This window comes from Mizuhopecten yessoensis, unplaced genomic scaffold (genome assembly GCF_002113885.1).
Source record: "Mizuhopecten yessoensis strain PY_sf001 unplaced genomic scaffold, ASM211388v2 scaffold8195, whole genome shotgun sequence".
Classification (NCBI taxonomy): domain Eukaryota; kingdom Metazoa; phylum Mollusca; class Bivalvia; order Pectinida; family Pectinidae; genus Mizuhopecten; species Mizuhopecten yessoensis.
The window spans coordinates 783,866-805,953 of NW_018407426.1; the positions used below are offsets into that span (position 1 = coordinate 783,866).

The following is a 22,088-nucleotide window of genomic DNA, read 5'->3' on the forward strand; positions in this document are numbered from 1 at the left end:
CTGAAATATTCAAAGCATTCACAATGATTATTATTTCCTCATCAGGTATACATAGACTTCCTAAAACATCAGACCCTGTAAAACACTTAACACATGTACAGGACACAGCCAGGAATCTATCTAGAATAGGTGGGGAATATACTTTTTTTCGTAAAATAAAGGTAAATATGAAGGGGAGAGGGTGTATCTTGAAGTATAAGTATTATGAACAGTCATATGCAGAAACTCATGGCATATTGACCCTTTCACCCCTATGTAACTATAGTAGACTCTACCATGCATTGATCTGGATGAGTCCATTATTGTCTACAGTGGTGAAAGGGTTAAACAAGATTTTGTTTTGGTAATAATAAATGGTAGGGAATACTGACTGGATTAATTCCTGAACTGTATACAGTATCGTATCTGTTAATTATACACCTAGGTCAATACACTTCTCAACAACTCGGACTCATATGTTATATAATAATTGTTAAAAAACAACCAACAACCTAAACACATACAGTACTCAACAACAATATGCCTTCTGAAATATTTATCTTTTGTTGGCCACACCTGTTACACCACATTTTCCTGACATTTAAGAGTTAACCCTTTCACCATTATAGACCATAATGGACTCATCCATATCAATGCATAGTAGAGTCTATTAAAGTTACATAGGGGTGAAAGGGTTAAGAAACATGTATTTAGACACTTGCTCTATATTCACAGGTACTAGCCTCGTCTGAGAATACACCTATAATATAATAGTTGTTTTGACAGACGAGGCTAGTACCTGTTTTATATTTAAGACACATATGTTTAAACACTTGTTTAATTTACAATTAAGGATCTCAGACCCACTGCACTGTTTTTTTTTTGCATATACATGTACAGTAATTATAGCCTCCCCATAAGCTTCCATTTGGATATAACTGTAGTACAGTTAAGCAAGGATACATCCGTTGACAAGATAGCTCAGTTCCTTAAAACTAAAGTAGACCTTAGCTTTAACCGTTTCACCCCTAGGTAACTTTAGTAGACTCTACCATACATTGATCTGGATGAGTCCATTATGGTCTACAGTGGTTCGAATCTCGGTCTAGCCCCTCTACATACTTTTACACTATGAACACTGTGGTTGAATATATTTTGTTTATTTAATCTTCATTATTTTTCATACAAGTTCCACAAGGTATTTGTTATTTTCACGAATTGTTTTATCAAAGCAAGAGTCATTTGTCAAAAATCATTTTCCACTGCGTAGGTACAGTTTTTGGCAGTGGGACGGGGATCCTTATACATTAAGATACTTGCACTGTAGTTAAGACATGTTTTGACACTAAATGCTCAACAGTTAAGACATATATTTAAGACTTATCAAATCTACTGTTTAGACATTTTACTTTTAAGACACTTGTTAGACACTTTCTTTACAGTTAAGACATACTTTAAAATTTTCTGAACAGCTAATACACATTATTAGACAAACTATTACTGTATAACATGAAATGTTCGTGGTGTATAATAAACATTGGTGGTTTTCGTGGTTGCTATGGAACCACGAAAATATATACAAGGAAATTGAATGATATTCTTGTCTACTGTTTGTTAATTAAGGATATCCATGAAAGTTTGTACCACGAAACGATTGGAATGGCTTCAAATTAAACCATGAAGGAAAGTCCCCATGAACATTTCGTGTTATACAGTAGGTGTTCCGACACTTGTATGGCATGGGTTCAGATGCCCGCTTTACACTTGTTAGGTACTTTCTGACCGATTACTTATTTAGATATTTGCTTTACAATTAAGATGTATGTAGACACAGACATGACTGTTTAGACACGTTTGTAAAATATAACACCACAGGTAAGGTATACAAAGTGAAATATTTGTATTTTTATTGAATCTAGTGTTTACCAAGAGTCAACTTTAAAATTTCCGATGTTCTTGTTCAAAGCAGAAGATCCTTCTTTTTAAATTCTTACCGTTCATTTGTAAATTCGTGCAAAAATTATGACATAGCATATGATAGCTGTTCTCTGACGGATAACAACATGTTGATTAGGGAAACAATGTATTTCTATATATATTAATGAGTTACATGACATGTTTGAAAATAGACAATAATAAATAAACTTTCCAATTTAAGAAAATTTACACTCAGAATAAATGTTTAGAAAATGAATTTTTTACTTTAAAAAACTTCATAACCTCTAAAATCATCTAACTGTTGATTGTATTTGCAAAAGTTAACGAAAAAATTTCTGAAAGTAGTATCCAGAGAAACATAGCCTTTTACCAGGTAAGTATACCCTACTTCAAGTTAAATCTGATATAATATCAGCATCGTATAACATCTATATTAGTAAAACAAGCCATACCATACTAACTCTAAACACTGAGACACTTGATGTCTACGAGACATCAAGGACTGACAACAAACAGTTAAGAGTGTGTCCTTAGCATGCAGCACTAGCAGACAGTGGGGGATCCAGGGGCTCTGACGGGGTTCCACAGACCTTATAAAGGGTTAACAGAGTACTCTCTCTCTTCCCATCAAATTTTCTTGAAAGATATTTTGAGTTTTTTTCAATACTGGTTTTAAAAAATCCCTTGTTTAAATTCAATACAGTGATTTCTTCACTATTTTGATTTTGAGACATTCCTGATTTTAACTCTATTCAGTAATATTTGAGACATCCCTGATTTTAACTCTATTTAGTAATATTTGAGACATCCCTTATTCAAACTTTATTCAGTAATATCTTCACTATTTTGATTTTGAAACATCCCTGATTTTAACTCTATTCAGTAATATCTTCACTATTTTGATTTTGAGACATTCCTGATATAAACTTTATTCGGAAATATCTTCACTATTTTGATTTTGAAACATCCCCGATTTTAACTCAATTCAGTAATATCTTCACTATTTAGATTTTGAAACATCCCTGATTTTAACTCTATTCAGTAATATCTCCACTATTTTGATTTTGAGACATTCCTGATATAAACTTTATTCAGTAATATCTTCACTATTTTGATTTTGAAACATCCCTGATTTTAACTCTATTCAGTAATATCTTCACTATTTTGATTTTGAGACATCCCTGATTTAATATCTTCACTACTTTGATTTTTGAGACATCCCAGATTTAAACTCAAAGGTGTCTTTTTCAGCATCTGGATCCGCCACCGTTTTATTGCTGTACATGTGTCAACAACATCAAACAGGGGAGACAATTAATTGTGTCTATTTTCCTCGCTTATCACCTTTTCTTGTTATACACACAAACTCCATGACTACAAACTATAGAATGTCAAAGGTCACACAAGGTTATTTATTAAAAATAAAAAATGGTTTCTTTCCAACACTGTTACGTTGTGGGTGGAAATAACACACATTAATCAGCATTATTGTAAGTTACGTGCTGTATACACAGGGTCAAAGGTCACAAACAACATACATGTCATTATATTTAGTAACTGAGTAAAAGTACAAACAAAAAAAGGTCAGAAGTCATAAAAATATATAACACCATGTCCATGTACTTGTTATTTGTTAAGATCAAAGGTTGGATTGGGAAGGTAAACAAGAGGCCTATGGGCCTTAACGGTCACCTGAGTTCTGATGTATTTATACAGAGAGTTGCTTTTTGTTTTTAAAACATGAACAGAAATATTATTCAAAGTGACAAAAAAAAAAAAACCCACCTTATTCAATATCTAGCGTATAGATTTAAGACTGAAAAGTATTTGAAACTAGCTCCTCTGATTCTAAACAAGGAAAATGAAGAAATTTTAGCACACTGACTCCTTTGGGCCCCGTAGGGCTGGCTCAAAATTTTCAAAGTATCAAACTGTCAACTAAGGGTTATAATTCCAATCAAGTTATCAACATCCATTTTTGTGCGCAATCAGTCAATTCAACCCTTTTTGGCCCCACCCATCAGCCCCTAGGGGTCAGTCAGGGCTGATATGCACATACCATCAAACTGCTATCCAATACTGATAATGCTAACCCAAATTGAATAACTTCCAATGGAAATTAAACAAATGTTGGTCCAAAATGTGATTTCCCTATATAAACTATAGTAAAGTTTACCCCCTCCCCAGGGGGAAATGTGAGACCCCAGGGTCAAGAAATTCACAATTTTGGTAGAGCACCTTGAAACCCTTCCATCTATGGAGAGCATTTGATTCTACCATATCTGGGTCTTGAGAAGAAGATTTTCGAAATTTCAGTCAATTCAACCCTTTTAGGCCACACCCATCAGCCCCTGGGGGTCAGTCAGGGCTGATATGTGCATACTATCAAACTGCTATCCAATAATGAAAATGCATACCCAAATTGAATTACTTCCAATGGAAATTAAAACAAATGTTGGTCCAAAATGTGATTTCCCTATATAAACTAAAGTAAAGTTTACCCCCTCCCCAGGGGGAAACGTGAGACCCCAGGGTCAAGAAATTCACACTTTTGGTAAAGCACCTTAAGACCCTTCCATCTATGAAGAGTACCAGTATTTGATTCTACCATATCTGGATCTTGAGAAGAAGATTTTTGAAATTTTAGTCAATTTGACCCTTTTTAGACCCGCCTCTTAGGCCTCTGGTGGCAGGGGACCATATAATTCACAATTGTGGTTGACTTTTGTCCATGAAAGGTTTCTGTAAAATTTCATTGAAATTGCTTTAGGGGTTTTGGAGAAGAACTCGAAAATGTAAATTGTTTACGGATGCACGCCGCACGCTGGACACCGGTTGACGCACTTAGCACTACGCCTGACAAAAGGCGATAGCAATAGGTCACTTGAGACTTTGTCTCAGGTGACCTAAAAAGGTCAGAGGTCATAAAAATATATAACACCATGTCTATGTACTTGTTATTTGTTAAGATCAAAGGTTGGATTGGGAAGATAAAAAAAAAAATCTAAATGTCGCATTGGAATTGAAAACAATACTGAGTAAAGGTGATAACTGTGTAAGACTACCTTACCAGTGTTTCATGTTCCTGTTAAACCAAACAATTCCAGATTAGGAGCTACACCTCATGGTTTGTTGAATTGTGATTATAACTTACTGAACTACTGATGATATAAAATTTTAAAATTTTTCTGATTATATTTTCATGAAAAATGTCCAGGTTACAGCAAATATTGAAACATATATCTGCCAAATTTTACACAACAATCCTGTGTTGCAGATATGACAACCAGCAACATTCATATATCATAGTAGAGTAATGGCAATGAGGCAGACATAATTATGTCAATGTATTAATGTAGTATATGTACTTGATGACTTATTATGACACCAGAAGTCCTATCTGAATGACCAATGAAGTCAATCATATTTGAATGAGTTGTCACATTAGAGATCATGTTTTATCGTGAACCATGCGTACCTGACTTTCCCGCGGAGCTTGGCCGTGGTCCCGACTCTGAGAACTGTGGTGGCGGAGGAGCACTGCTGCTGATCGAGCCGCGACTAGTCGGACGTTTGGAGCTGTCGGGAGTCCTGGGTAGCTTTGGAACCCCACCGCTCACGTCTGGGGTACGGGGAATCTTAGGGCGGGAACCAAACGCCTGGGTATACTCCTTACCAACCCTGTTAACATAGGACGTGTACAGCTGTATTGACCTCAGCACACCTTCACATACACAATACATATATATTTCCGCACACCTTCACGTACACAATACATATATATTTCAGCACACCTTCACATACACAATACATATATATTTCAAGGCCTGCATTTTTCTTACTTTTTAAAGCCTCACCATATAAATTAAGTTCAACTGATATGCCGTCAAACTTTCCCAAGCAACCACCTCTAATAAGAGACCACCTTTGTCAACAGATCACATTAAATGTTCTGCACTTTAGTGATTAATTGTGAATTGAACCTGTATTGAGAAACCACCTGTGTTCAAATGCTATTTTTTCGTCTCTCTTGGGGCGACCTATTCAAAAAAGTTTGTCTGTGTTATATATTACGTAGAAATCATCTATAAATTTCCCATGGCTTACACTTGTGAGGCCTTGCTTGGCGGACGGAGACTTTTTTGACTAGCCTGGCTAGTTGGCCGTTCACTCTCTGCACGTGAATCTCCTCGGTCTCCGTCACGTGACATGCCTCGGGATGGCCCTCCGTCACGTAACGGGCCTCGGGATGGCCCTCTTAGTCCTGGCTGTGCGAGACTTTCCTGTGTGGACGGACGACTACCAGATCGTGTGGGAGGACGGTCTAAGCGAGACGGAGTGGCCTGACGGGACAGACTGGACACAGCTCTGCTCCTGGAACATCATAAACAAATGATCAATACTTTTGTCTAACGCCTGACTGCATAAAATAACAACACTGAAAACTTTGACACTTACTTACTGTATGAAGAATAGAACTGGTTGGAGACTTACCCTGCCTGTGAAGGGTGTGGTGAATCGGTACCCCTACGCTGACTAGGCGTGACTGGTCGCTGAAGTGGAACCTGTTGGGCCATTACTGTGTCTGTGTGCTAGAACAACACAAAAATGTTACAGCTGTAATGATTAAGTCAAATACCAACTTTAAACTTCAAACTTTTAACAATTTAGTAATATTACTTAACTGCTGCCAAATCTGGTTACCAAACATTAAACTATCCTTGATCTGAAATATGATGTGACAGAATCGTCTAGAAAACATGTGCTTAGGATCTTACTCTTTCACTAAACAAACAAGACCCAACAAGAGTCCCCTTTAATTCTCTCAATGATCATACTCCATATACCATGGAGGTATTTTCTTTTTTCCTCTTTGAGGAATTAGTTGTGTCTCTTACCCGTTTCTTGGGTTTGGAGCCCACACCTGGGGCTTGGTAGTCTGTGGTGAGAAGCTGTTCACCACAAAGTTCATTACCCTCCGGTCGTATCGGCTCATCCTTGTCAAGGTCAAGCTCCATAGCATCTTGATCCTCCTGGTAACAAATCAAACATTATCAGGACTCTGATGTATGAGAATCATGACGGCAAATTATAAAAGAAACATCTATTTAACAGTGGGTGAAGGAGGATGTTTTGGTATTGAAGTAATATAATTTCATTTATATGAACCAACCATAACCAGAAATGTTGTACCGATTAAAGAGAATGTTTACTGTCTCTGTAAAACACCTCCTTTTCCAGAAGAGTTCCACATTAAGACATTTAATGACCGATAATTTGGGTTTGAGCTTTCTGCCCCACATATAACATGAATTAGTGTGTAAGAAAACAAAATGTTCTTGATTTTTATAACAAATCAGGCATTAACTCTTTCACCCCTGAAGACACATTTTGACTCTTCCAATTCAAAGGTTGGAACAGTTCATTATGAATTTCAGGGGTGAATGAGTTAAAATAGCATTATTTTATGTTTGTATGTGTAAAAAAATAAAATGGAATTCTTCAAACCTTTGTAAGGTTCATTTATCACTTACACTGATACACTTCTAAATGTACTCAAAAGGGTAGCTAAACATTTTATACAATATAAACTGTTGTCTTTCTAACAATTGAATTTAATATTGTTATACTAACTTTTATTGAGATATCTATGTCAGTGTTTTACTTGAAATGATTTATGATTTCCTCCCTTATCCTGTATTTTATACATGCATATTTCTTAAAGCTGTAAATATTGTATATTTTATCATACATTGTATCTTGCCCATAAGTAAGATGAGCTTCATGCTCAATATGTTATCAAGAATAAATAAAGCCTTTATTATTTTTATAATTAGCAAAGAGAATCAATGATGAACTCATGTATTGCTCTTATATTCAGTTACATAACTGTATAAGCAAATGATTTTTTTTATCTTTGAATATAAATAAATAGCCAATGGAAAGTTTATTGTATAAATAAATAGTATAAGCAAAAATAATGTGATTAACAGCAATTTACAGGAAAAATGGTATGGTATAAAGTTCTATACTTAGTTTGGACCCGATATAAAAACTACAGTCACTATCATTATGGTGATCTAATATAACTATTCTCAATGGTCATCCAAATTATCTACTCCATTGGGATTCTGTGATATCAAAAGTGACTACAATAGACATACAAATTCTGTATTAAGTTGGGATCTTCTAAAATTACAGTAACTACGGTGATATAAAGTTTAAACTAAGTTGGATCCTAAATATCTACAGTTACTACAGCAAATATACTGATTTTATAGCGATTTCACTATAATAGTTACTGTTACAAGCTCTTTACCTAATTGGAATCCTATACAACCCAAATTACTGAAGAGATACATATTTTGTATTTACAAAACTATACTCGGTTTTGATCCCTTTTGAAATTTGGACCCTATGAAACTAGTTACTACATCAACAAAAATTCTACAGCTTAGTTGCTATGACGATAGCTCCTGTCTAAGGGGAGGAATTAAGCAATATCAGCATGTATGTATTATATTACTTGGTTACCTGCCTCGACTAATTAATTCAGCTGATAGTATAATTGTAAAGCCAAGGCAATGCAAAATGGATCAATGATAAATGGATACATTCAAAAATAAGAAACAAAAAACTATTTATACTTGTCAAGGTAATCTCCATTGAACATTTTACTGAACAAATATATACTTAATTCAAGGGTAATGTTTGATTGTTATATTGATATAATATTGATTTTGATAAACAGATAATTTTTTCTCTGTCACTCTCATTACTGTTAAAGAATGCCAGCAGGGAGATCACTAAAGAACACAAAACCCAAATAATGCCGAACGCTGAACACTGCATGTATTGAGCATTTTTATGAAGGAAAGTTTTTCAGTTTATCAAATTCTGCCTTGGTAACACAGTAAAATAAGATGGAGATACCTTGTTAACTAGCCTTACCATAAATTTATAGTCCTTTATACAAACAAAACAAACTATTAATAGGGTTTCAGTAAATAAACACATATTGCCTTCAAATCAAATAGGAGAGAATTCTAACATAAAATACACTGGTTTTTATATACATCCAGGTATCACTGAGCAATACTAATCCCCTCTGGTTCTTTGAAGTTGGGGGGATTACACTACAGTGCTTGAAGACGAACATATTGATCAATCTGTACTATTTAACTTATACATGTAGTAATATTAACATTCCTCGAAATTGAAAAACAAGTCAAATCAAGTGTTTTGGATAAGGAAGTCCTGTACCAAGTTTAATTGTATTAAAAGAGTCATTATGAGGAACCTGACTTTCTATATATACCAGTAGTAACATAATGACCTTAACCTTTGAACTTTTGACCCGAAAAGCAATCCTTTGCCAGCGTTCCGACAAGGATACCATGTATAAAGATTAATTATATAAAGATTTCTGTAAATTTTTAGGATGAATGAACTAGATCTAAAGTCATCATGTATAAATACTGTATAGTTTTATTGATCAGAAATTACACCTTTCTGCTCCCATACAAGTAGGATAAGACAATATACACAGGCTGATATTTTCAAACAAGTCTGCCCCAACATAATATTTCAAGACCACCAGTTTACGACTTTGATGACACAACTAATATATTTGAACACACGCACTAACTTAAGGCGCCATCTGTACTTACCTCTTCCTCCTCTTCATCTTCATCATCAGATGCGTATTCATCAACTGTTTCCGCTAAAATAAAACAACATTTTATTACAAGATTTAAATCAATAGAAATATCTATATCCATATAGTCCATTATACAAATATTCAACTGGTTGATTTAATCAATATGATTATGAATATGGTATGAATTGTTAAATATTTAAGTGGTGTGACCATTCCTGACTACTTTTAATATCTTATAATACAGTGTTACATAATTCCACTTCATCACATTAAAATCAATCTGTTCTAGAGGGAGGACTAACTTGAGTTGAGTTGTTTGATGATGAACTCGATCTGTCGGTTCATATCTGGCTGGTCCTCTTTGATAAAACACCGTAGGATCTCCTCCATACCCTGTAAAACAACAGTTAGGATTAGGACACAGTAGGATTAGGACACAGCAGTCTAGACACTACAAGGGAACTCAACATCCTGGTTATAGGGATAAGTGTTCTGCTGAGTGCAGTAATCCTCTGTTGTAGAGTAGAGGAACTAAAAAGAGTGTTTTCAGGGGAGATAAACACAACCAGCAGGCAAATTTCCATAAGATATATGTTTGATTATAGCCCCTTTGGCATATCTGGTTCAACCAGTTGAATCTGAAAGAAAACGACAGGCGGAGATCTGAACTGAGGCTGACCTCAGGAATATTCGGCACGTGTAGATTGAGGGGTCCAGACCTACCTGACCGAAACTAAAATGCTGACTATTGCTAGTTTGTGTTATTTCTTTCCAAAACAAGGTAAATCAACAAGTAAATTTTAAGATACTTTACATCATTTAGTGGACTCATGAAAGAAGGACATTTACTTGATACAATGTTGTTTATTCTCCAAAACTGTGCTTTTTTAGCTCTGCCTATAGTTCGGTCCATTGTGGACTATTTCTACACAACCTGAACTGTTTCAACCAAGATACGCGAATGCGACATAGGTCATTGTAACAGAAAGATAAACAATGAAAACTACCCATCTGAAATAAACCGTATGACCCTTATTTCTAAAATAAAAGCTCTAAGGAAGTTTTATACTCACCATAGCTTTTGCCTCTTCACGAATTGAAGGAATGGCTAGAATACTGTATAGGGCGCCGTTCACATACGGCCGGATCTGTAACCAGCAATTGATAGCAAGGATTTATCTCTGTTGTAGCAACATATTTCCATGTAAAACAACTCCTTTATTATAAAATCCTTCACTACTATGTCCAATATGTATTGCAACACCCTATACAATAACAAAGATCAATTTGAATATGTAATGTAGATTATTTTCAAATACTGTAAAAGTTGAAATTTTCATGGTGTGGAAATACTCAAATTTTTCGTGTTGAGGAAATTAGCACAGAAATATTTACATTTCAAATATGCATTTTCAGATTACAGATATAGAACAATTATATTACAGAACCATAGAAAATGTGAAAATGTCCATACCATAATCTGGTTAACAACTCAAACATTTCCCACACACAAGTATTTACACTTTATGGTAATATTTCATCTAGAATGATTTGTTGCTTCTGCCATTTTTCCAGAAGTCTAAAACATATTGCGGTGAGGAAGTGTCTGCTTCCAATGGTTTTGTTGTTGTGTTCTTGATTATTATTTGGTCAAAAATATACTTCAATTTCTTTCTGTGTTAGATCATGATCAACTTTAAGTAGCTGTTGTCAGCTCTAGAGAACTAATTGCAAAATATTTTGACGTCAATGTTATCAAAGTTCAGTGAAATTTTGATTCTACTCCATAAGGCATTGTACGTATTTACTAGGTATGCATTGAATATTGTCCGTTCTGTGAACGTATTGTCCGTTACCCGAGGACCAGTGACTAACCTGATGTGCTGTGATACAACATGACCAGTGGCTTACCTGAGGACCTGCGACACAACAGGACCAGTGGCTTACTTTACGACACAACAGGACCAGTGGCTTACTTTACGACCTGCGACACAACAGGACCAGTGGCTTACTTTACGACATAACAGGACCAGTGGCTTACTTTACGACCTGAGATGCAACATGACCAGTGACACAGAATATTGTCCGTTCTGTGAATTGACACCCTTGTTAAAGTGTTAAAATGATCTAGAATGGAAGATCGTAGCATAACAAGGTAACACTTCAAACCACTCTCAGCATGATTTAGGAATCTAAGTGTCAAGACACAGGTTTCAAAATGTCCTGTCTGTGACAGCACTAATACTGTTTGTACTGACCTCCTGATTTTCATGACCCAGAAGGTCACTGAGCACTTTCAATGTCTGGTTTGCGTGGGTCACACATCGTTTCTTTCCTGTGTGTGAAACATCAAATCATACAACAATTGTTAGACTTTATAAATTTGAATCTTGAAACATCTAACACATATTTAATTTACACTTTATATATAGAAAGAAAATCATTAACATATGGCACATTTGGAATTAAAGTAACACTTGAAAACATCATCATTTACACAGAGTATTATATAAAGTTGATCCCCCTTATTACTATCCTGTCTCTTAAAAGGCAACCATTTTCTTGTCCTGACAAAGAATTTTACTACACACTTTTAATCTAGTAAGAGGCAATTATTTAACAGACCAATTTGAAGCCTTCTGTTGAGAGGTCTCTCAATACATTGACTGTACATGTGCTTACTGTCCTCAAACACAACCACACTAGTCCTCGACTATGATGTCCTTTGACACAACAGGACCAGTGGCTTACCTGACGTCTTGCGACACACATGACCAGTGGCTTACTTGACGTCCTGCGACACAACCTGACCAGTGACTAACCTGACGTCTTGCGACACAACACGACCAGTGACTAACCGGGGGTCTTGCGACCCAACCTGACGTCCAAAGACACAACATGACCGTTCTTGTGACTAACCTGAAGTCTTGCGATACAACATGACCAGTGCCTAACCTGACGTCTTGCGCCACACATGACCAGTGGCTTACTTGACGTCCTGCGACCCACCCTGACCAGTGACTACCCTGACGTCTTGCGATACAACCTGACGTCCAGAGACACAACCTGCCCAGTGACTAACCTGACGTCTTGCGACACAACCTGACGTCCAGAGACACAACATGACCGTTCTTGTGACTAACCTGACGTCTTGCGATACAACATGACCAGTGGGTAACCTGACGTCCAGAGACACAACATGACCAGTGGGTAACCTGCCGTCCAGAGACACAAAATGACCAGTGACTAACCTGACATCTTGCGACACAACATGACCAGTGACTAACCTGACATCTTGCGACAAAACATGATGAATGACTAACCTGATGTCCTGAGACAGAGATTCATAAGTAAAGCCACAGAGTACTCGAGTGTGTAGTCAGACAGGGAGTCGTTATCCTCTAGTACCTTCACCAGCCACTCAATCAGTCCCGCATCAATCATGGATGTCTGGAGGTTACGGCTGTAACAGAGTTAAAATGGAAGCTGTGGTTTAAACAGTTTAAACAGAAGGCTACAAAAACGGAAGTAAATTTTTCAAGAGAAGTAAGAGCATCGATTTTGACATGTAGTAAATAAAGTAGAGAAGTTGTTTATCCTGTCAGGATGTCAACGTAACCCCAAAGGCTACGGCGTACAGCTTATACAAGTTTATGGTCTTGTATATATAGCAGTATTTGTTCAGCATCATTGTTTTATGATATTGAGGTAATGAAAAATAATTGCTATCAATTTAAACCTGTATACTGTGATAAGAATTCCTGTCACTTCTGATTTTACTGCATGACTGTTTTTTAATGATATCATTATACCTTAATCAATATATTAATTAATTAGGAGGCACAGTAGTCTAGTGGTAGGACGCCGGGCTCGTGACCAAAGGGTTGCGGGTTTCGAGTCACGGCACGGCACTGTGTTGTATCTTTGAGCAAGGTACTTTACACTGCTTGTTCCAGTCTACTCAGCTGTAAATGAGTACGTGGTTGGACAGTGCTAGAATTGTTGAATGCTAGCTGTGAGTGCCCAAATGGCAGCACCGACTGTATGCTCCCCACGGAGTTGAGAAAGATATTGGCTGGTTGCAATGGCCCTATAACCACGGAAAATAATTTGTGAACCGCTTTGAGATGACCTACAAACTAGGTTATGATAAAGCGGTATATAAGAACCACGAAATATTATTTTATTATTATTAACTATTACATAACCAGGCTCTGCAGTCTAATGGCCAAACTTACCGGAGACTGAGTTTCTGTAGGGCTCCAAGGACCATTTCCCTGGTAACCGACTCTTTCTCTTCACTGTGGAGACTGTCCAGAAGGGAGGTAAACAGGTCCTGATTCTGAGCCAAGTATGTCCGACCTACAACAGGTGTCCTTGTTAGCACACTGGTGTTAACTTAGGTTCTGCTATCCATACATGTGAACCCTAGCTACCTCTAGGTTAAAGTCAAATCATGTTCGTAACTATAGTCCAATCAAAATGTGTTCATTTGAGCCTTGAGAAATTCTGTAAAATTGTTTAGACTAGGAACAAGTTTTAAATACATCTGAGGAATTAATCATATTTGAGAGCAATGAAATATGTCGGCAACAACTAACAACTTTAATCTAAGCTGAGTATTGGAAATAAACAAGTTTTTAATTTCATAAAGCAAATTTTGTACACTCTGTCACATCAGCAGGCTTGACTGTTACCTGCACACAGAGAGGCGAAGGCATTGAACAGCCTGGCAGCACCCTGCTTCACCAACTCATCCGACGACGTCAGCAGACCAAGTACCACCGTCTGGAAAATAAACATCAGCCTCATTAGATTTTTAAACTGAACTCTTTAACCCTTTCACCCCTATGTAACTTTAGTAGACTCTACCATGCATTGATCTGGATGAGTCTTTTATGGTCTACAGTGGTGAAAGGGTTAACAGGACAAAAAGCTAGTCATTGGCCCCTAACATATCATAAAATAGTTAACAAACAGTATCATAATATAATATATACATAATACATAAAAGCCTTTCTTTAATCACAAAACATTTTACAAATAATATAAGTTTAGTCAGTAGCTTCTAACAGATCATTGAAAAGCTTAACAAGTGAAAGATAAGCAATTTCACTTCATCCAAACTAACTTTTGCAATTCTTGTAAGATTCTTATAAGATGTTACAGGAAAGAATATATTTCAATCCAGGGGTGCACACTTTCCTATTGAGAGTGCAAGTCGCACAAGTTCTATTATGCTGACCAATATTTTCATAATAATATTCAAAACTTTCACTTGCCCTTATTGCCCTTACATAACACCTACTGGCTCTTTGCGTCTAGCTAGAGATCTGATAAAAAATACACTTGAAAAATATTTTCTCTTGGACTAGTAAAAATCTATGTATACAATGACGACAAAGATAATGTCTGAGAAAAGTGATGACTGGAACATATTTTGCAGTACAGTAGTATATACTTAATTGAGAAACAGTTCAAAACTTCTCAAAAATAAGGGAGTCTGCATGGAGCAACTGATGGCAAGGTTATATTTACCCTGTGAGGCCCCCCTTGGACACTTCCTAGAAGGTCATATTTACCCTGTGAGGTCCCCCTTGGACACATCCTAGAAGGTTATATTTACCCTGTGAGGTCCCCCTTGGACACATCCCAGTAGGTTGTATTTTCCCTGTGAGGTCCCCCTTGGACACATCCCAGGAGGTTATATTTACCCTGTGAGGCCCCACCTTGGACACTTCCCAGAAGGTTATATTTACCCAGTGAGGTCCCCCTTGGACACATCCCAGTAGGTTATAGTTACCCTGTGAGGTCCCCCTTGGACACATCCTAGAAGGTTATATTTACCCAGTGAGGTCCCCCTTGGACACATCCCAGTAGGCTATATTTACCCTGTGAGGTCCCCCTTGGACACATCCCAGTAGGTTATACTTACCCTGTGAGGCCCCCCTTGGACACATCCCAGTAGGTTTATAGGTACCCTGTGAGGTCCCCCTTGGACACATCCCAGTAGGTTATATTTACCCTGTGAGGTCCCCCTTGGACACTTCCCAGTAGGTTATATTTACCGTGAGGTTCCCCTTTGACACGTCCCAGTAGGTTATATTTACCCTGTGAGGTCCCCCTTGGACACATCCCAGTAGGTTATATTTACCCTGTGAGATCCCCCTTGTACACTTCCTAGAAGGTTATATTTACCCTGTGAGGCCCCCCTTTGACACATCCCAGTAGGTTATATTAACACTGTGAGGTCCCCCTTGGACACATCCCAGAAGGTTATATTTACCCTGTGAGGTCCCCCTTGGACACATCCCAGTAGGTTATATTTACCCTGTGAGGTCCCCCTTGGACACATCCCAGTAGGTTATATTTACCCTGTGAGGTCCCCCTTGGACACATCCCAGTAGGTTATATTTACCCTGTGAGGTCCCCCTTGGACACATCCCAGTAGGTTATATTTACCCTGTGAGGTCCCCCTTGGACACATCCCAGTAGGTTATATTTACCCTGTGAGGTCCCCCTTGGACACATCCCAGTAGGTTATAGTTACCCTGTGAGGTCCCCCTTGGACACATCCCAGTAGGTTATATTTACCCTGTGAGGTCCCCCTTGGACACATCCCAGTAGGTTATATTTACCCTGTGAGGCCCCCCTTGGACACATCCCAGTAGGTTATATTTACCCTGTGAGGCCCCCCTTGGACACATCCCAGTAGGTTATATTTACCCTGTGAGGCCCCCCTTGGACACATCCCAGTAGGTTATATTTACCCTGTGAGGCCCCCCTTGGACACATCCCAGTAGGTTATATTTACCCTGTGAGGCCCCCCTTGGACACTTCCCAGTAGGTTATATTTACCCTGTGAGGCCCCCCTTGGACACTTCCCAGTAGGTTATATTTACCCTGTGAGGCCCCCCTTGGACACGTCCCAGTAGGTTATATTTACCCTGTGAGGTCCCCCCTGGACACATCCCAGTAGGTCATGGTCCCTGTAGGCTGTCATCGTGGTGTCTCGCTGCTGCGGATTAGACTGTGTCAGTCTCTGTAGACAAAAAAAAATCCTCATATAAATAACAATCAAATTATGATCTTAACTAACTTTTCCTAACTCATTCACCCCTGAAATTTCAAAATGAAATATTCCAAACCTTTGCACTGGAAGAGTTCAAATGTGTCTTTAGGGGTGAATGAGTTAAAGCAAATATAATCAATATAAAAGTGTTAACCCTTTCACCACTGTAGACCATAATGGACTCATCCAGATCAATGCATGGTAGAGTCTACTAAAGTTATATAGGGGAGAAAGGGCTAACCAGCATGAAAAATGTCAATAAATAATAGAATGTGTCCTCAGATTTCCTGCAGGATTTAATTCCAGATGAAAATATTTCAAAAATAAAAGCTTAACTATTTCCCTTGAATTCGTGTGATGATTTGAATTTCCATCATTACATCTGTAAGGCATACCTTAACGCTTTTTCTTTTAATTAAAACACCTAGCACACCTTTGTATTTTACAAATGCTGGACTTTGGTGGAGAAAAAACGTCTATAATAAAGTAGACTTACCCATCTCATGGCCTGGAGAAGCAGTGCCTTGCGCTTGTTTGTAGCATCAGCCATATCCTGTTTAATTTTCGTGAAGTCAAGAGAGGGATAAGGTTCGGGTTCCTCCATAGCTTTCCTGCAAGAGAACCACATCAATTTCACACAATATTTACTACAGAACTATGTGTTATGGGGAAAATCTCGTTTGATTTGGAAATATGTTAGTTTTTAGTGTTTAATTATTTCTCAGGAGAAATGGTTTGTTCTGCAAGCAATGATTATTTTCTTCCATAAGCAACAATTGTGTCCACTTTCTGTTGTGTGAGACCAAAAAACTGTAACAGAAATTGATTTGTCATGTGATGGACTGTTGACCATGAAGACACATACAGGGCTGTTGGGGACATTTTGTGGTGGGATAATGGACTGTTTGAGATACCGGGTGATAGACTGTTGGAGGTACTTTTTTGGGGGGTTGGGACTGACAAGAGAATCTTATATTTTTGGGTTGGCGGTCTGTCAGAAACACTGTAATGGTACCAAGCACTGTAAGAACCATTTACATTGTGGAACAATGGACTGCCAGAGAAACTTAACCCTTACACCACTGTAGACCATAATAGACTCATCCGGATCAATGTATGGTAGAGTCTACTAAAGTTACCAAGGGGCGAAAGGGTTAATGTGGTGGAACCATAGACGATTGGAGACACATTGTGTGGGTCAAAGATCTGTCGGAAGTACTTACTGTTGCGGGGCAATGGATTGTCGCAGGAACTGACTAGCTGTGCCTGGGCGCGTAAAGTCCACTGACTGATTCATGTGGGCGCTGAACAGACGAGCACAAATTTCTTGGAGGTATTCTGGAGTTACCTGCAGGCAAGAAAGGTCAGAGGTCAAACGAAGGTTAGAGGTGAGACACAAGCCGACACAAAATTTTGGTGTTCCAGTATTCGGTGTTTATATACACTGTATTATGCTTCTGATTTCATTTCAGGTTATTTTGACATATACTTAGAAAAAAAACCTGGTGCAGTGTTGAACAAACATTTTTTTTCTTTAGATTGCAAACATTGAAGTGTTACACGATATAAGTATAAGATTTCATATTAGAATCATCGATTCACCGAAAACATGACAATAGCACTGTGGTGGTATGTCCTACCGGTTTGCCTGTGACTGTAGACTCGAGGGCTTCCACCAGGTCAGCTGTTATCCCGATGAGGTTGTGGTAATCAGCCTGGTAACAAATACAGCAGAAATAGATATACATTTGATGAACATGTATTGCAAAAAAACAAATTTCTATGCAATTTTTTTTAAAATTTGGAATATCTCAAGTAATACTTCTTCTATTAAATTATATAATATAATAACTAAACAATTTTTTTTCCTAGAATTTTTTATTTTTTATTTTGTCATTTTTGTATTTTGGTAGTCTTGTGATCTTTATATAATCTTCATTTATTTTACATCAATTATGAAACAAGTTATTTCAACTTTAATTAATCACTCTTGTTGACCAGATGTTAGCACGCGGAGGGTCTTAGTGTGGAAGCAAATCCTGGCCGCCTTGGTGAAAGGCAAGTGTGCTATCCACTGCACCACCTGACCACCCATGATCTTTATACAAAGGAGGTCAAGAACTCTTTTTCATGATAACTTGTACAGTGATACTCTTTACCTTAATACAAATCAAAATGAAACCTACGGCCAGATAATCACAGCTTAATCTGCTCAATTTAACATCACTAATAAATGTTAACACACTAGCTAGCTACAGAAGTATTTGACTGAACACTAGATATAGAATTTGATACTACTGTAGGTTTTTTTTCATAATTACAAATCAATAATACACTGCATTTAACTCTAATTATTAAGTAAAACATAAGAATTGATGACAATTTCTTAAAGAATTACTGCCAAAATAAAAGAATTTCGTATGTGAAAACTTTTTAAGAATCATTTATTCAAATTAGTTTGCAATTTTGTTATATCCCAAAATTTCTTTTCCAAATCATCCTCGATGCTTTTACTCATTCACCCCTGAAGAAAATAAGTTTGTCTAATTAACACAGATGATACAGCTAGTATTCAAAATAACCTTCTGATGACAAACTATTGGAATTAATATTTTCATGCTTCAGAAATTCAAGAAAAGGTATACTAAAATTAGGGATTCAAATGTTGAAATTTTGAAAAAAGGGAGGACCATGTATAGAATAATATCACAACAAACAAGAGATTAAGTCTATTGAAGAGGAAATGACAAGATACATCGAGTACAGTTAGAACGAAATCATGTGAATCTGAAGAAATTGACAATACAAAGTAACAGTTACAAATGTATTACAATATACCTCAAGAATTCATATTAGCGAGAAAGCAAACATGAGAGACGTTTTTACAGGACAGGGTTGTTGCATGATTTTGGTGTTGCCCACTAAATGCACTGAATGAAGTTTTCTCAAGTAAAAAAAAATATCACATTATTATAGCAGATCAGAGAACTGACTTCAGCAGTATGGCTTCCGAGTTTGTTCACCAGTATAATAAACAATATTTTTATAATAGTTGGCCCCAAGATAAATGGTTACATTAGGATAATGCTGTGTGATCCAAATGATTGTTAATCAGGAGTTATCTACCACTGGACCCAGTTGTTCAAAAGGTGATTAGCTTAATCATTGTTAAACGACATTTTTCAACCTTTAAAATAATTTCGTCGTCATTATACCAGGTCAAATCTCACAATTTTGCATGTAAAATCGCTCTACTAAATGTTTGCTATCTGGAAAGTTGTAACTAATTCAATGGTTTTTGTTTTAAAGATACACAAAAAATAAAATTTGTGCTAATCACTGATTAAGCTTATCATCTTTTGAACAACTGGACCCTGGATATTGTAATGTTGGCATAAATGTTATATGTATCCTTTTTTGTTCAATAGAAGCAAACTAGACAAATTTTATTTTACTAAAGAGTAAAAATAATTCCCTTTCTTTCTTAGAGATAAGTAGATGTGTAGCAATGTTGAAGATGTTAATCACATCTCAGCAGTTTATTTATGACACATGATTTCTAAACTTATCAGTTATGAAATATAAATTCAAACCAAACAGTTACATTTATTTACAAAATATTTTATTTATTCTGCTTAATTTATCTCATTAACATGTGAGACAATGTAAGACAATGTTGTCAGTAAAAGTTATAATTTTTGTTTCCTTATATCATCATGATTTGATTAATGAACATTTACTTATCAGGTATTAATAGAGATCATGAAACCATATACTTTTGTATATATATATATATATATATATAATAAAAAGTGATTAAATGTCCATGTGAAGGAAGTAAATTTAGAAAAAATAAAATTAACGACCGACTAAAAAACTAGCTGCTTTCACCCTTCACAGGGCTCTTCAGGTTTATTCAAAAGAGAAACCTGAAGAGCCCTGTGAAGGGTGAAAGCAGCTAGTTTTTTAGTCTGTCGTTAATTTTATTTTTTCTATATATATATATATATATATATATATATCATACATTTTGTTAAAACAGGGGAGATAATCAAGGACGCCTTATGATTTAATTGATGTACAGTTGTTATAAATAATACCAACTTGTCATTTCAAACACCAGTCATCTGGGTCTTTTTGACTCTTACTTTCCAGTCAGAGATACAAACATTTACATACAACTGATCTCTATCATACAGCTACACATATAACATTGCAAAAATACTGGATGACTTATAATTACCTATACTACAACAGGCAGAATACTATAAGATTGTATTTTACAAGTGCTGTAAAGCTTTAAGGCCACGGAACTGTTTACAACACTCATAAATGAGAATCTAAACAACAGACTGATATTTTTAATATTTTAGGTAACCATGCTTTAAAAAATGTCAAATGTATTTTACAACAACAAGGAATTTAGGAAAAAACAAACTTCAATCACTTAAATCTACCAACAATATGTCATAACTACAGCAAAAGGACCCATGGGCCTGTAAGGCTCCACTGGTCAATAAAACCCAGAGAAATTCTACCAGTGTGCATGACTAATATATTACAATATCAGTTTAGATCAGAGATTAGAGATTAGAGAAAGTGAGTGATAATTTGATAAACTCTGAATGACTGTTCATGGTAAGAATTTTAAATTTTCTCCATATACAAGCAATCGTGATGGCCATGCTGATAAATGAATTATTCAAAAAATCCTTAGGAGCAAATTGATATGTGCTTGTCGAATGCTTTGAAGTATCCTCTTTTATTCCTTGTTTAAATATCAGTGATTGAAGAACACAACCAATGACGGATATCACGGAATTAGATTTGCTATCTAAATACATACCGATTTTTATGGAAATCGCCTTTAATAATTCACAGAAACTACAACAACAGGTTAATCAATATCTAAATTGGTACAAAACAAGAGGCCCAATGGGCCTGCATCGCTCACCTGTTATTAATCTAACACTTGTAATCTTAAGATTTCATAAGAACCTATTAAAAGATTTAAACATATGACGCCTCTGACCTTGATTGTTGAACAAGGACATTAGGTTGAAAGTGGATCAAGGTCATTTATTTGAACTAACATGGTAGTGCTTCATCCCAGCATGCTACAGGCCCAATTTCAGTACCCTGGCCCTTTTGCTTATTGAAAAGAAGTCGCTTGAAGATTTTACGACGTTTGACCCTGTGACCTTGAAAGTTGGTCAAGGTCATTCAGTTGAACAAACTTGAGAGTCCTTCATCCCAGCATGCTACAGGCCCAATATCAGTACCCTGGGCCTTTGGTTATTGAGAAGAAGTCGCATGAAGATTTTACAACATTTGACCCCTGTGACCTCGAAAGGTGGTCAAGGTCATTCATTTGAATAAACTTTATAGTCCTTCATCCCAGCATGCTACAGGCCCAATATCAGTACCCTGGGCCTTTTG

General features: G+C 36.7%; 1 protein-coding gene across 3 annotated transcripts in view; it reads right to left on the bottom strand.

Moving 5' to 3' along the window:
• Positions 1-22,088, bottom strand: part of LOC110455285 (lisH domain-containing protein ARMC9-like) — a 38,347-nt gene that overhangs the window by 3,090 nt on the left and 13,169 nt on the right. For 2 of the 3 annotated variants that reach the window (XM_021505319.1, XM_021505317.1), the window contains exons 9-23: positions 18,290-18,364; positions 17,873-17,997; positions 17,146-17,260; positions 16,524-16,619; positions 14,275-14,365; positions 13,816-13,939; positions 12,901-13,040; positions 11,836-11,912; positions 10,651-10,725; positions 9,880-9,970; positions 9,588-9,640; positions 6,816-6,950; positions 6,412-6,509; positions 6,025-6,291; positions 5,396-5,598 (exon numbers count right to left, since the gene is read on the bottom strand). In XM_021505319.1, coding sequence (XP_021360994.1) covers positions 5,396-5,598; positions 6,025-6,291; positions 6,412-6,509; positions 6,816-6,950; positions 9,588-9,640; positions 9,880-9,970; positions 10,651-10,725; positions 11,836-11,912; positions 12,901-13,040; positions 13,816-13,939; positions 14,275-14,365; positions 16,524-16,619; positions 17,146-17,260; positions 17,873-17,997; positions 18,290-18,364 — 1,765 coding nt within the window. Of the gene's footprint in view, positions 1-4,987; positions 5,003-5,395; positions 5,599-6,024; positions 6,292-6,411; positions 6,510-6,815; positions 6,951-9,587; positions 9,641-9,879; positions 9,971-10,650; positions 10,726-11,835; positions 11,913-12,900; positions 13,041-13,815; positions 13,940-14,274; positions 14,366-16,523; positions 16,620-17,145; positions 17,261-17,872; positions 17,998-18,289; positions 18,365-22,088 lie in introns of all 3 variants that reach the window. The other variant, XM_021505318.1, reaches the window with a different exon arrangement.